Source organism: Myxocyprinus asiaticus, chromosome 45 (genome assembly GCF_019703515.2).
Source record: "Myxocyprinus asiaticus isolate MX2 ecotype Aquarium Trade chromosome 45, UBuf_Myxa_2, whole genome shotgun sequence".
Taxonomy (NCBI): Eukaryota; Metazoa; Chordata; class Actinopteri; order Cypriniformes; family Catostomidae; genus Myxocyprinus; species Myxocyprinus asiaticus.
In genome coordinates this window covers 23,479,428-23,493,138 of record NC_059388.1, presented here as the reverse complement: position 1 = coordinate 23,493,138, position 13,711 = coordinate 23,479,428, and the positions used below count along the sequence as shown (strand labels likewise).

The 13,711-nt window shown below is 38.5% G+C and overlaps 1 protein-coding gene and 1 non-coding gene across 3 annotated transcripts; both read left to right on the top strand.

Moving 5' to 3' along the window:
• Positions 1-932: 932 nt before the first annotated feature.
• On the top strand, positions 933-13,651 carry naf1 (nuclear assembly factor 1 homolog (S. cerevisiae)). 2 transcript variants are annotated; one of them, XM_051689026.1, is made up of 10 exons: positions 1,385-1,471; positions 2,059-2,227; positions 3,864-4,336; positions 4,428-4,584; positions 7,742-7,835; positions 9,960-10,042; positions 10,259-10,419; positions 10,570-10,621; positions 10,815-10,905; positions 12,250-13,651. In XM_051689026.1, exons 2-10 carry the CDS (start codon positions 2,189-2,191, stop codon positions 12,576-12,578), a joined length of 1,479 nt encoding a protein of 492 aa, XP_051544986.1. In that variant the 5' UTR covers positions 1,385-1,471; positions 2,059-2,188; the 3' UTR covers positions 12,579-13,651. The 2 variants fall into 2 exon arrangements, with proteins under 2 accessions (XP_051544987.1, XP_051544986.1); XM_051689027.1 differs by lacking the exons at positions 1,385-1,471; positions 2,059-2,227 and adding an exon at positions 933-1,093.
• On the top strand, positions 1,697-1,783 carry trnay-gua (transfer RNA tyrosine (anticodon GUA)). The gene is given in 2 exon segments: positions 1,697-1,733; positions 1,748-1,783. It is a non-coding gene; the product is annotated as a tRNA-Tyr (tRNA).
• Positions 13,652-13,711: the final 60 nt, after the last annotated feature.

Genomic DNA, 13,711 nt, shown 5'->3' with positions numbered 1-13,711 from the left:
AACTCCTTTCATCAGGTACTTATTGATTCAAATGAGTCATCTCTTGATGTTTCTGAAGGCAAACAAAATCAGTTATAGATTCTTACACAAATATTTTAGCCTATTTGTTTTTAGGATGTACGCATTTGTATTTCGCCCCCTTATAACGCCCCCCTCTCTACTAATTTGCTCTCAGCACCCCTTGGCATCCTTTGAATATGTAACCACATACTGATAAAGTTGTGTAGCAGTCTTTGGTCGTCTTATATAAATGACAAGCCAAAGTATGTAATTTAAATGGTTTGTATTAGTGGCTATTAATGGATCACACAGGTTTATAGAATAAAGTTTTTTTTTATTTTTTATTTTTTAAGTTTTATGCAGTGTAGAAAGAAATTGCTTATTTCATAATTTACAGCAGTTATGGATGATGCAATTTTACAGTTAAACATTTGTTAATGTGCGAAGTATTGAAAATCAAAATGAGTAAAAATAATCAACTTTTACAATTATTTTCACACAATAAAATTGTTTACTTATTTTTCTACAGCACAATACACTTCCAACAACCAGTAGTGTATTATTAAATGAAAAAGATGGGTTAAATTTCAGTTGTTTATTATTTTAAGTAGGTTATAACAGTCACTGACAATCAGTCTTCAGCTGAGTGAAAAGACAAAAACAGCTGTTGCAAACAGCAATCAAAGGTCATCCACACACTGCAGTCTTCACGTCTACTCGCACACTGGCGGCCAAACACCGGAAATACGTAAGACAAGTGGGTAAGTAGGCAAGACTAAACCCCCAAGTGGGGTACAGACTGTGATGACGCGTTTCCGCCTTATTTAGCATCGTAATTCTGGCAAACTTTTTTATATGATAATTTTTTTAAATACTGAGTGTAAGTTCATAACATTATGCTTTAGTGTTATATTACCCTGGAATTAGTTTTAAAAAATAATTACAACAGCTGCGAGGGGATTTCTATTTCAGCTGCTGAGAGAGTGACAGTAAATTTGGCATCTTCCTAATCCACCGCTCTCTATTTTTTCCTCTTCTGGAAAGTCATTCAAATGTCATATTGGACTTTTTCTTTTGCTCATGGAGCAAATAGGTAAGTGAAAATAATATGTGCTGTGATCTCCCATTCACCGCTGTCGAAGTTTACCCTGCAGACCTTTACTTGCGTTCCAAAACGCAAGTGAGAAAAAGTGAGAAAAAGGTTTATTCCACACTCCGTTTTGACGGTTGAAAAAGTGCATCATCCGGGTACTCGTATTACACTTATTTTTGTTGCATTTACAGTGTAAACATACTACTCCCACTACCGCCTCTTCAAGATGACGTAAAATAGTGCAGAAGTATGCAGTTTGGGACGCACCTCTTGTTTTATGCAACAGGCTTCCTATGGCGTCTTTAGCTAGTCAGACTTCTTGTTATACGAAGTTTTAAGTTAATGGCTATGTTTATGCAACCGGCCCAAGTACCAAAAGTAAGCCAGATTTGGTCCACCTTTTGTTGCTATCTGGGGCGTGAAGTTATAAAGAATTTCTCGAGACACTTGTGTTTTTCTTCTCTTCGTTGCGCTGCATTAGCTTTTTTTATGGCGCAAGAACGCGTTCAGTTTGAACAGTCCATCCGTGCTGAGCATCATGTGCTAACAGTAAAAAATATGAGTTTAGCCTTGAAATTCCATTGTAAATGACGTCATATAAAACCTTCGATAGCTCAGTTGGTAGAGCGGAGGACTGTAGAAGTTAACACTGTCATCCTTAGGTCGCTGGTTCGAATCCGGCTCGAAGGAAAAATTTTATTCAGAACCTTATAGCATTTGAAGGCTACGGTGTAGCTATCCATTTACACTGACGTTTTACTTTAATTGTCTCTGTAGAAAGGTTATGGTCCAAACCACTGATATATATAGCCTACTCAAATGATTAATGCTACCAATACAGATTTTCTCCCTGGCAAAGCCAGCGTATGTTCTTTCAATAATATTAAAATATCCTAAAACATTTAATAGAAATGGTCAAGGAATGTTTAATATATTTTTTATTTTATTTTGACCGTTATCATCAGGTTATCACTCAGCCACACTGGGGCTTTTATTTTGAAATCATCTCAGCGGTTCCGGTTGCTGTGGCGTCAAGTGACGTAAAATCTTATTTGCAGCGCTTTCTTCACGCTGTTCTCACGTGTAAATCTAAACATGGAGATATCCAGCGCTGAAAGCATAACTTATAGCAAGGTAAAAATGTGTCGATGCCTTCATATTTGTTATTGATCATTCATATTGATTTAGGCATACTTGTTTAAACTGAATGAGTGCTGAGTTTTGGAAAAGTGTGATTTGTACTTTAAATGTGAATAACTAGCTCTCGTGCAGCAGACACATTTATATCCTCTTCAGCAACCACAAACAGTAGTTCCATTACAGTTATGAACTCGTGTGGGATAAAATGTTTTTTGTTGTTGTTGTTGACTAAGTTAATGTAGGAATAATCAGAATGAGCTTTATTGCCAAGTATGCTTACACATACAATGAATTTGTCTTGACAGAAGCTTCCAGTGCACAAACAATACAACAACAAGACAGAGATAATAAAAAAATAGAATACAAATAAAAAATGAATAGAAAATATAAGTAATTATATATATATATATATATACACAATAAGACTCTCTCTCTCTCTCTCATATATGTATATACAAATACAAATCTGTTATAGTGCAAGGGAATGTATGGCAGAAGAGGTAGGATATGTTGGATAAATAGACTAAGCTGTGTAACGCACATAGTTATTGCTCAATGGGGAGGTTTTAACTTTCATGAGATGGTAGCCTGAGGGGAAAAAACGGTTCTGGTGCTCAGAGCTCTGTACCGCAGGACAGAAGACAACAGTTCGAAAAGGTAGTGGGCAGGGTGAATGGGGTCCAGAGTGATTTTTCCAGCCTTTTTCCTCACTCTGGAAATGTACAGTTCTTGAAGGGAGGGCAGGGGGCAACCAATAATCCTCTCGGCAGTCCAAACTGTTCTTTGTAGTCTTCTGATGTCTGATTTCGTAGCTGAACCAAACCAGACAGATATTAAAGTGCAGAGGACAGACTCAGTGACTGCTGAGTAGAACTGTATCAGCAGCGCCTGTGGCAGGTTGAACTTCCTCAACTGGTGAAGGAAGTACAACCTCTGCTGGGCCTTTTTCACAGTGGAGTCAATGTGGGTCTCCCACTTCAGGTCCTGTGAGATGGTAGTGCCCAGGAACCTGAATGACTCCACTGCTGCCACAGTGCTGTTTAGAACGGTGAGGGGGGACAATGCTGGGGTGTTCCTCCTAAAGTCCACAATCATTTCCACCGTTTTGAGCATGTTCAGCTCCAGGTTGTTTTGGCTGCACAAGATGGTGCAGTCATTTATGTACAGGGAGAGTAGTGGGGAGAGCACACATCCCTGGGGGCCACTAGTGCTGATTGTACAGGTGCTGGAAGTGAACTTTACCCTGTCTCACTAGCTGCTGCCTGTCCAACAGAGAGTTGGTGTAATTTAGTCCGGAGAATATCAGGGATGATGGTGTTGAAAGCTGAACTGAAGTCCACAAAAAGGATCCTTGCATATATCATAATAAACATGACATAATAATAAATGTGTTATGGAATACTATCACCCTCTACCTACTACAAACTTTGCTTATCAATAACTTATAAACCTTTAACCTATGATGGTTTCACTTATATCAGTGATACAGACTTGCAATCTACAAGTGTATTTCGATAATCACACTTTTTTGGGAGTTCAGGTGTACCTTAATTTGTGTTCTCTTAGACCACAGTAGCATTTTTGTAGTGTTTTGTCTTATTCATTTTTTATAATATCTTGTTTCATGCAGGATCAAGATGAGACCCAATCTGGAAGAGAGAAAATGGAGGTGGACAATAACAATTCACCTTTTCAGACTGAACCAAAAGTTGATCAGAGCTCCAGTTGCCAAGTTGGACCAGCAGGAGAAATGTGCATCAGTAGTCAATCTGGACTGAAAGGAGATCCGTGCCCTACCGTTAATTCTGAACGGACAGGAGATCATTGCTCCAGTAATCAGTCTGAAAACAGAGTAGATCAGTGCACCAGTATTCAATCTGAGCACAGAGTAGATCAGTGCACCAGTGTTCAGACTCAACAGACCACAGATCGGTCCCCAAATATTCAGTCTGAACACAAAGTAGATCAGTGCACTAGTAATAAGTATGGACCTGCAGAGATGCTTTGCGGAACTGTGGTAAGTCCTCTCTGTGCCACTGGATCCTTGGCTCTTTGGAGTATGCAGTGCAGAGGAAATAGCTCAGATGACAACAGCTCAGACAGGTGAGATAAAAATACATAAAATGCATCTGATCCCAACTCTAATATCCCCAACATTTCACTATAAGAATTGCTTGTTTTACATGTGACACAGTGACTCAGACTCCTCATCCTCCTCATCGTCCTCTTCGTCATCATCTTCCTCCTCCGAGCCTTTAATAATAAATCACCGTGAAGATGATGATGGTGTTGCCATGGGCAATGGGAAGGGGCCAGCACCAGTGAAAACCCAAGATGAGCTACTTTTAGAGGTGAAGGGTGGGGGTTATAAGAAGAACCATCTGTGCATGAGGTTGACTGTCATCAACAATACACAAAAGAACAGTTTGTTTGATTGGATTTTGTGTAAAACTAAAGCAAATATGCACCTAAACAGAACAAGAAGAAAGCTATTCAAGTGCACTTGGACAAAAAGAAAGCAAATCTCCTAAGATGACTTCCCCATCAAAATGCAGCACACTTATGGTGCTTTCAAGTAATGTCGGAATAAACCTATTCATGAGTTAAGTGCACACGAACGGCACCACAGAGTCGTAATTACGAGTGGGAAACTCTGGATTTTCTTTGAGCCATGACTTTCCGAGTTGGGGGTGTCTATTTAAGAATCATGGCGGAAACAAATTCATATTTGTAATAATTCAGTTTCACTTGAGGATTTTGACTGCAGTTTAGTTTGCATGCATTTTTTGTTCTGTTAATGTAGAATAATGATAAAACTTGCCTGAAAATAAGATTTGTTTTGCTGATTAATGCAACAACAAGCATTAGCAACAAAACTAAATTTCTCATCATTATATGTGGCTGCACAAGAATGATAAAATAGATAGATAAAGCATTGATTACTCACCTAATGTGTGGCTTTGTTCTATATTTTGTTGTATTAGTGCTAAAAAAGCATCCTGCCTCCGCTAGTAAGTGAAAAACAAATATGAAATTGGAATACGGGTCCGTTCTTTCCAATTAAAATCACTTGAACTCACATTACACTGTATTTACAATTTCCGACCTTGTAAATACAAACTTCCCATGAGGACTTGAACACACCATTAATTGTTATTTCCAGCATATTTGGCACTGCTCTTAAACTTAAGTATTACTTTAATGTGAATATGTACTTGTTTTTGTCCTCATTTGTAAGTTGATTTGGATAAAATATCTGCTAAGTGATTAAATGTAAATATATACATCTACAGTTGAAGTCAGAAGTTTACATACACTTAGGTTGAAGTCATTATAACTCATTTTTTAACCACTCCACAAATTTAATATTAGCAAACCATTGTTTTGGCAAGTCGTTTAGGACATCTACTTTGTGCTTGACACGAGTAATTTTTCCAACAATTGTTTACAGACAGATATGTTTCACTTTTAATTGACTACACTACCGGTCAAAAGCTTTGAAACACTTGACTGAAATGTTTCTCACGATCTTAACAATCTTTTGATCTGAAGGCGTATGCTTAAATGTTTGAAATTAGTTTTGTAGACAAAAATATAATTGTGCCACCATATTAATTTATTTCATTATAAAACAAAAATTTATAAAATAAGTTTTTGAAATTGATGTCTTGGACCAAATAATAAAGAAAAGCAGCCAATAAGTGCCCAACATAGATGGGAACTCCTTCAATACTGTTTAAAAACATCTCAGGGTGATACCTCAAGAAGTTGGTTGAGAAAATGTCAAGAGTACATGTCTGCAAATTCTAGGCAAAGGGTGACTACTTTGAAGATGCTAAAATATAACACAGTTTTTATTTTTGTCAACATAATTCCCATAGTTCCATTTATGTTATTCCATAGTTTTGATGACTTTACTATTATTCTAAAATGTGGGGGGAAAAAATGATAAAGGGTAAGTGTTTCAAAACTTTTGACCGGTATTGTGATAGTTTACATAGACAAAGTTAACTGTGCCTTTAAGCAGCTTGGAAAATTCCAGAAAATGATGTCAAGCCTTTAGACAATTAGCCAATTAGCTTCTGATTGGAGGTGTACTGAATTGGAGGTGTACCTGTGGATGTATTTTAAGGCCTACCTTCAAACTCAGTGCCTCTTTGCTTGACATCATGGGAAAATCAAAAGAAATCAGCCAAGACCTCAGTAAAAAAAAATTGTGGACCTCCACAAGTCTGGTTCATCCTTAGGAACAATTTTCAAACACCTGAAGGTACCATGTTCATCTGTACCAACAATAGTATGCAAGTATATATACCATGGGACCATGCAGCCATCATACCGCTCAGGAAGGAGACACATTCTGTCTCCTGGAGATGAACATAGTTTGGAGCAAAAAGTGCAAATCAATCCCAGAACAACAGCAAAGGACCTTGTGAAGATGCTGGAGGAAACAGGTAGACAAGTATCTATATCCACAGTAAAACGAGTCCTATATTGACATAACCTGAAAGGCTGCTCAGCAAGGAAGAAGTCACTGCTCCAAAACCGCCATAAAAAAGCCAGACTACAGTTTGCAAGTGCAAATGGGGACAAAGATCTTACTTTTTGGAGAAATGTCCTCTGGTCTGATGAAACAAAAACTGAACTGTTTTGCCATAATGACCATCGTTATGTTTGGAGGAAAAAGGGTGAGGCATCAAGCATGGGGATGGCAGCATCATGTTGTGGGGATGCTTTGCTGCAGGAGGGACTGGTGCACTTCACAAAATAGATGGCATCATGAGGAAGGAAAATTATATGGATATATTGAAGCAACATCTCAAGACATCAGCCAGGAAGTTAAAGCTTGTCGCAAATAGGTCTTCCAAATAGACAATGACCCCAAGCATACCACCAAAGCTGTGGCAAAATGGCTTGAGGACAGCAAAGTCAAGGTATTGGAACGGCCATCACAAAGCCCTGAACTCAATCTGATAGAAAATTTGTGGGCAGAACTGAAAAAGCGTGTGAACAAGGAGGCCTACAAACCTGACCCAGTTACACCAGTTCTGTCTGGAGGAATGGGCCAAAATTCCAGCAACTTATTGTGAGAAGCTTGTGGAAGGCTACCCAAAACGTTTGACTCAAGTTAAACAATTTTAAGGCAATGATACCAAATACTAACAAACTGTACGTAAACTTCTGACCCACTGGGAATGTGATGAAAGAAATAAAAGCTGAAATAAATCGTTCTACTATTATTCTGACATTTCACATTCTTAAAATAGTGATCCTAACTGACCTAAGACAGGGAATGTTTTCTATGATTAAATGTCAGGAATTGTGAAAAACTGAGTTTAAATGTATTTGGCTAAGGTGTAAACTTCTGACTTCAGCTGTATATGTACTACAACTAAATGCATATAAATAGTAGTGTGAACTAGACTGAGGTGACCACTAAAGAGTTATGCGTTCCAGATTGTAGTGCATACTGCATACTACCTTTTTTTTGTTTGTTTGTTTGTTTAGGACCTTCCTGCAGTGGAGAACCTGACTATTAGCCTTCCAGAAGATACAGAGATGGAGCCCATTGGGACAATATCAAGCATTGTAGAGCAATTAGGTATTATTAGGGCGCATCTCATCTCGCTCCCTATGTAGTCAATCAGTATATCGTGAACTTGAACTTGGGCACTGGTAAGTGTGTTGATCCAGTGTACATTGGGACACTTATGACTCAATTACCTGCGACACCAAGCCAATGTTAGCACGTTTATATACATCTGGTATTAATCACCAACATTGCTATATAAATTGCATTGTTTTGCATTTGTGGCAGATATTAAGACTTAGTGTTGTTATTATGAAAGATAAAGGACATACAGTTGTGCTCCTTGAAACAACCACACCGTCTTTTTCCAGAGCAGCCTGTATTTCTCCTGAGGTTACCTGTGGGTTTTTCTTTGTATCCTGAACAATTCTTCTGGCAGTTGTGGCTGAAATCTTTCTTGGTCTACCTGACCTTGGCTTGGTATCAAGAGATCCCCAAATTTTCCACTTCTTAATAAGTGATTGAACAGTACTGACTGGCATTTTTAAGGCTTTGGATATCTTTTTATATCCTTTTCCATCTTTATAAAGTTCTATTACCTTGTTACGCAGGTCTTTTGACAGTTCTTTTCTGCTCCCCATGGCTCAGTATCTAGCCTGCTCAGTGCATCCACGTGAGAGCTAACAAACTCATTGACTATTTATACACAGACACTAATTGCAATTTATAAAGCCACAGGTGTGGGAAATTAACCTTCAATTGCCATTTAAACCTGTGTGTGTCACCTTGTGTGTCTGTAACAAGGCCAAACATTCAAGGGTATGTAAACTTTTGATCAGGGCCTTTTGGGTGATTTCTGTTATCATTATGATTTAAAAAGGAGCCAAACAACTATAATAAATGGCTTCATATGATCACTATCCTTAAATAAAAGACAGTTTTTTTGCATGATCAGTCATATTTTCAAAATCAATGCCAAAATTTCACAATTTCTGTCAGTGTATGCAAACTTTTGAGCACCACTGTAAATGAAGAAATAAAATTCCAAAGGAGTGTATTTTTAATCATCTTCTTTTAAAGAGATTGTTCACCCAAAAATGTAAATTCTCTCATCATTTACTCACCCTCATGCCATCCCAGATGTGTATGACTTTCTTTCTTCTGCTGACAACAATTGAAGATTTTTAAAATAATATCTCAGCTCTGTAGGTCCATACAATGCAAGTGAATGCTGACCAAAACTTTGAAGTTCCAAGAATCACATATAGGAAATGTAAAAGTATTTGATAAGACTCCAGTGGTTAAATCTATATTTTCAGAAGCAATATGATAGGTGTGTGTGAGTAACAGATTAATATTTAAATCCTTTTACTATCAATCTCCACTTTCACTTTCACATCAGAAAGTCACATGTGGCGCCTGTTTAGTTTCACTTTCACATGTGAAAGTGGAGATTTATATATTAAAAAAAGCACTTAAATATTGATCTGTTTCTCACTCACACCTATCATATTGCTTCTGAAGACATGGATTTAACCACTGGAGTCTACTGCCTTTGTGTGATTTTTGGAGCTTCAAAGTTCTGGTCAGCATTCACATGCATTGTATGGACCTACAGAGCTGAAATATTATTTTAAAAATCTTCATTTGTGTTCAGCAGAAGAAAGAAAGTCATACACATCTGGGATGGCATAAGGGTGAGTAAATGATGAGAGAATTTTCATTTTTGGTGAACTATCCCTTTAATACTCAAAATATTTAAAAGATTGTTGTCCTTTCAAGAATATTATGGATAAAAGTTAATTACAAACAACATCTCTTTTAGAGAGAAAATAAGGCTTTGACTTAATATTTTTACACTTATGTGCTCATCTTCTAACAACTTGAAAGACCTCAGAAGACATGACGACGGTTCCATTAAGGGAACATAGTGAGCAACGATGCTCCCTGGTTTTTATGGTGCATTCTAGGAATTTTAAGGGAGTGAACATTTCAGTGCACTGGAATGATTTTGCAAATGGGACAGCCCTAGAAATGAGCGACTCCATAGACGGTGCCCTGAATAATAAACAAGGGAGCTGATGGAGATGCACCCTTATTCAAAGTTGCCTCTCATGCAAAACTCTAAGCATACACTATTAAATCTTTTGAAATTGTGCTAACACTTGTCATCCTAAATTGTCTTGTGTCACGTAGTTATCGTGGAGTCATACAAGAACACACCACTGCTGAATGTGGACAGTGTGTTATTCAGCAAAGACAGAATCTCTATTGGCAAGGTCAGTTAAAATTACCTCTCTGTGGCAGAAATGTGAAGCCTGCAGGTTACAAATTTATTTCCCATCCTTTTGTAACCTTCTTTGATAATGACATTACTTTTTTTTCTCTTGCAACCTGCAAGGCAAGAGATGTATAACTCCTATTTAGAGGTGTATTTTTTTGTATTTTAAGTTTGCTTCTTTGTGGTGGGACTGAGCTCTTTGATTTCTCCTCAGGTTTTTGAAGTCTTTGGTCCAGTTTGTCAGCCCTACTATGTTTTGAGGTTCAATTCCCATGAAGACATTGACCAGAAAGATCTTAAAATCCGAGACCCGGTTTATTTTGCACCAAAAATCAAAGATTTCACAGACTTCATCTTTACAGAGCAACTTAAAGAGTGAGTATCTTATCTGAAAAACAGAACGCTTGGGTGTGCCCATAGTGTTATTTTTGGCTTCAATTTTATTGAAATATTTTAGGTTTTGTATATCCTTGCTTTTTGATTTTCCACGTACTGTACATTTACAAATGATTCCTCTCAAACTAGGATCAAAGGGTCAGATGCATCCTGGAAAAATGACCAGGAACCACCTCCAGAGGTAAATGTGCCCCTTTTATAACAATTGTTTGGAAAATCAGGTCAACAACGGCTTACATTTTGTGGGAGAAAATAATATGCTTGCCCTAATATCTCTGTTGCATAATCATGCAGTTCATTATCAGTATCAGAAGTGGTTCCCATTCACAGTAGTTTAGCCTCTCCACTGATTATGATCACTCTATACTGTGTAGGCACTAGACTTTAGTGATGATGAGCAAGAAAGACTGGCCAAACAGAAGCTGAAAGAGCAAAAGAGACGACAACAGAACGATTCTAACTCAGGTGGGTCAAACAGCATGTTTTTAAAGGTGCAATATGTTATATATTTTCTGTACTAAAGTATAAAATTATCATAATATGTTATCAGAGATTTAGGAAACATGCTAAGTTGAAATACTGACTTCTCCGAAAACAATGCTACAGCCAGTATATTATACTTTGAAATGTCCGTTCCGGAATTTCTGTTTGTGTTTTGGCCTGTGTGATCCCACCCACTGCCCATTTCCCAATAGCATTTCGACACCCCGGGTTGCCAGATTTGAAACAAGTAAGCAGACAAACACAGTGTGCTGCAGCCATGGAAGCCAGCAATACATCTAGCTAACATTGACAGAGTTATAAAAAATCCACATGAGCTGGTTTATAATTTGCAAACAATAAAAACACTACAAACGTATACATTAGCTGATCAGCTTACAGTGTAAGGCTCGTCACTTCCCATTGTCAGTATGCTCATTCCTGTTGCGTGTCCTCAACCTGGCAGCCCGCATGAGCTTCGAGACTGGGGAGGAGGGGGCGGGGGAGACAACTCTCTCCAATATTTTACATTTGGACTGCAGTACCCATTTTAAACGCTTGATGTCAATCTTACATATTGCTCCTTTAATATAAGGTATATTTTCAGCTAATTTTGTCCCTTTTAGGGGGCCTTGGTAGCTCAGTGGTAAAAGACGCTGGCTACCACCCCTGGAGTTCGCTAGTTCGAATCCCAGGGCGTGCTGAGTGACTCCAGCCAGGTCTCCAAAGCAACCAAATTGGCCTGGTTGCTAGGGAGGGTAGAGTCACATGGGGTAACCTCCCCGTGGTCGCACTAATGTGGTTCGTTCTCGGTGGGGCGCGTGGTGAGTTGAGCGCGGATGCCGCGGTGGATGGCGTGAAGCCTCCAAACGCGCTATGTCTCCGTGGCAATGCGCTCAACGAGCCACATGATAAGATGCGCGGGTTGATGGTCTCAGACGCAGAGGCAACTGGGATTCATCCTCCGCCACCCGGATTGAGGCGAATCACTACGCGACCACGAGGACTTAAAAGCACACTGGGAATTAGGCATTCCAAATTGGGTGAAAAAGGGGAAAAAATCCCCACCCCCCCACCCCCCAAAAAAATTTGTTGTCCCTTTTATACAAGGGACATGAAATGATGGGGGAATGGGACCAGGAAATGTTGCAAGTTAGATTCGATCTTACATCACCCGCATGAGATATGTGTGCTAACCACTAGTTTTTTTAAAAATAAACAAATGTAATCAGTCAGTCTTACAAAAAGCCAGCATTTATCATATTTTTATTTTTGTCAGTTGCCAAAGTAGATAATTTCTTATAACGACTTTATTTGCTCTCTTACCAGAGGACAAATCCGATGCCCATAAAGCTCCACTTCCTCAAAAATCTGCCCGGAGGAAGCCCCGACAGAACCGCAACGTTCCACGTGGGCAACACCACAATCCTGGTGGCGGTTTCCATAGCAATTATCATGCACACCACCACTTCCCACATTCTGACTACATGTACCCCCCTTCTGATCCACACCTGTTTCCCTTCCAGGGCCCAATGTACCCCCCCTATAATAGACCACCACCCTTTCACATTGGCATGCACCCATGGCCCCCAGGGGCCAATCAGGGCTTTATGTTCCAGCCCCCACCTCCTCCCCCACCACCGCCATCTAATCATTAAACCTGTGACTGAATTATCTTTATCACCAAATGCCCAACTTGCACCTAATGAAGGGAACACAATCATTGTATATTAACATAACTGTATACAAGTGTATAGTATGGATTAAGCAGCCTTGTATATTATTAGAGTGTAGTTTTGTATTAAAAATGCTTAATTTCTCATTTTCAATGTGTCTATTTTACTGTGTGGTGTTTTTCTTTGTTTTTTTTTAGGTATGATTTTTGGATTGCTTAGTATTCTATTTTTGAGCTCTTTTGTACATACAAAAAGGATAGAATTCACAAAGGTCTATTCTGCAGCCCACAAAAGAAAAATGAACACTCAGGGGTTTGTTCAAATCCCTAACCCTAAGGATGAGCAATTGTAATAGTGATACTTTTCTGAGCACCACTAAAAATCTCCATTTGAACAATTTATAGGCCTATACTGTAAATAATATGTCAGCTGTGTTAAATTGAATCTACAAAAACTGACCATTTCTGTAGGCTTTATTCCATGTGTCATTTTCCCATCTGTGTCTAAATATGTCCTGAATAGCTTCAGTTCCCTGACCTATCCCATGAACCCATATCCCATACCCCTGTGTTGCTTTTCCTTCTGATATTCAGGACTTCTCTGGATGTTCTCTTTCTCTGTGTTGTTTTGAAACTGTATAGTTGTGACCTCAGCAACCCAATCATTGTGACTCAAGGTCACAGTGTGTTTGTAGCAGATTGGCAATGCCCAAGGCAACCCAATCCATCTGGGCAGTTTAATTTCCTTAAATGCAAAATGGGGCACCTGGATGGAAAGTGTGGACTGAATTTGTTTTCTGAGACATTTTTGAGCCATTGAAACAGGAAGGAAATTAGGCTTGTTTATCTCACAGTGATATATTGATCCTTTTCCGATTTTAAATCGCCAGGCCTTTAATACATACCTAAAAACAAAAATAATAATTACTAGTAATATTTACATCATTTTTATTTAAAAAGATGTGATTTCATGTTGTTTGATTTTGCATTTTCTGTTGTGTCTATTTGAGTTGCTGCATAGAATAAAATAAATGTAACAAAAATAAAAAAATAACATGCAAGACCAAGGAAGGGTTAATCATTTAACACCACATATGGAAGCCTTCCAAAGGGAAG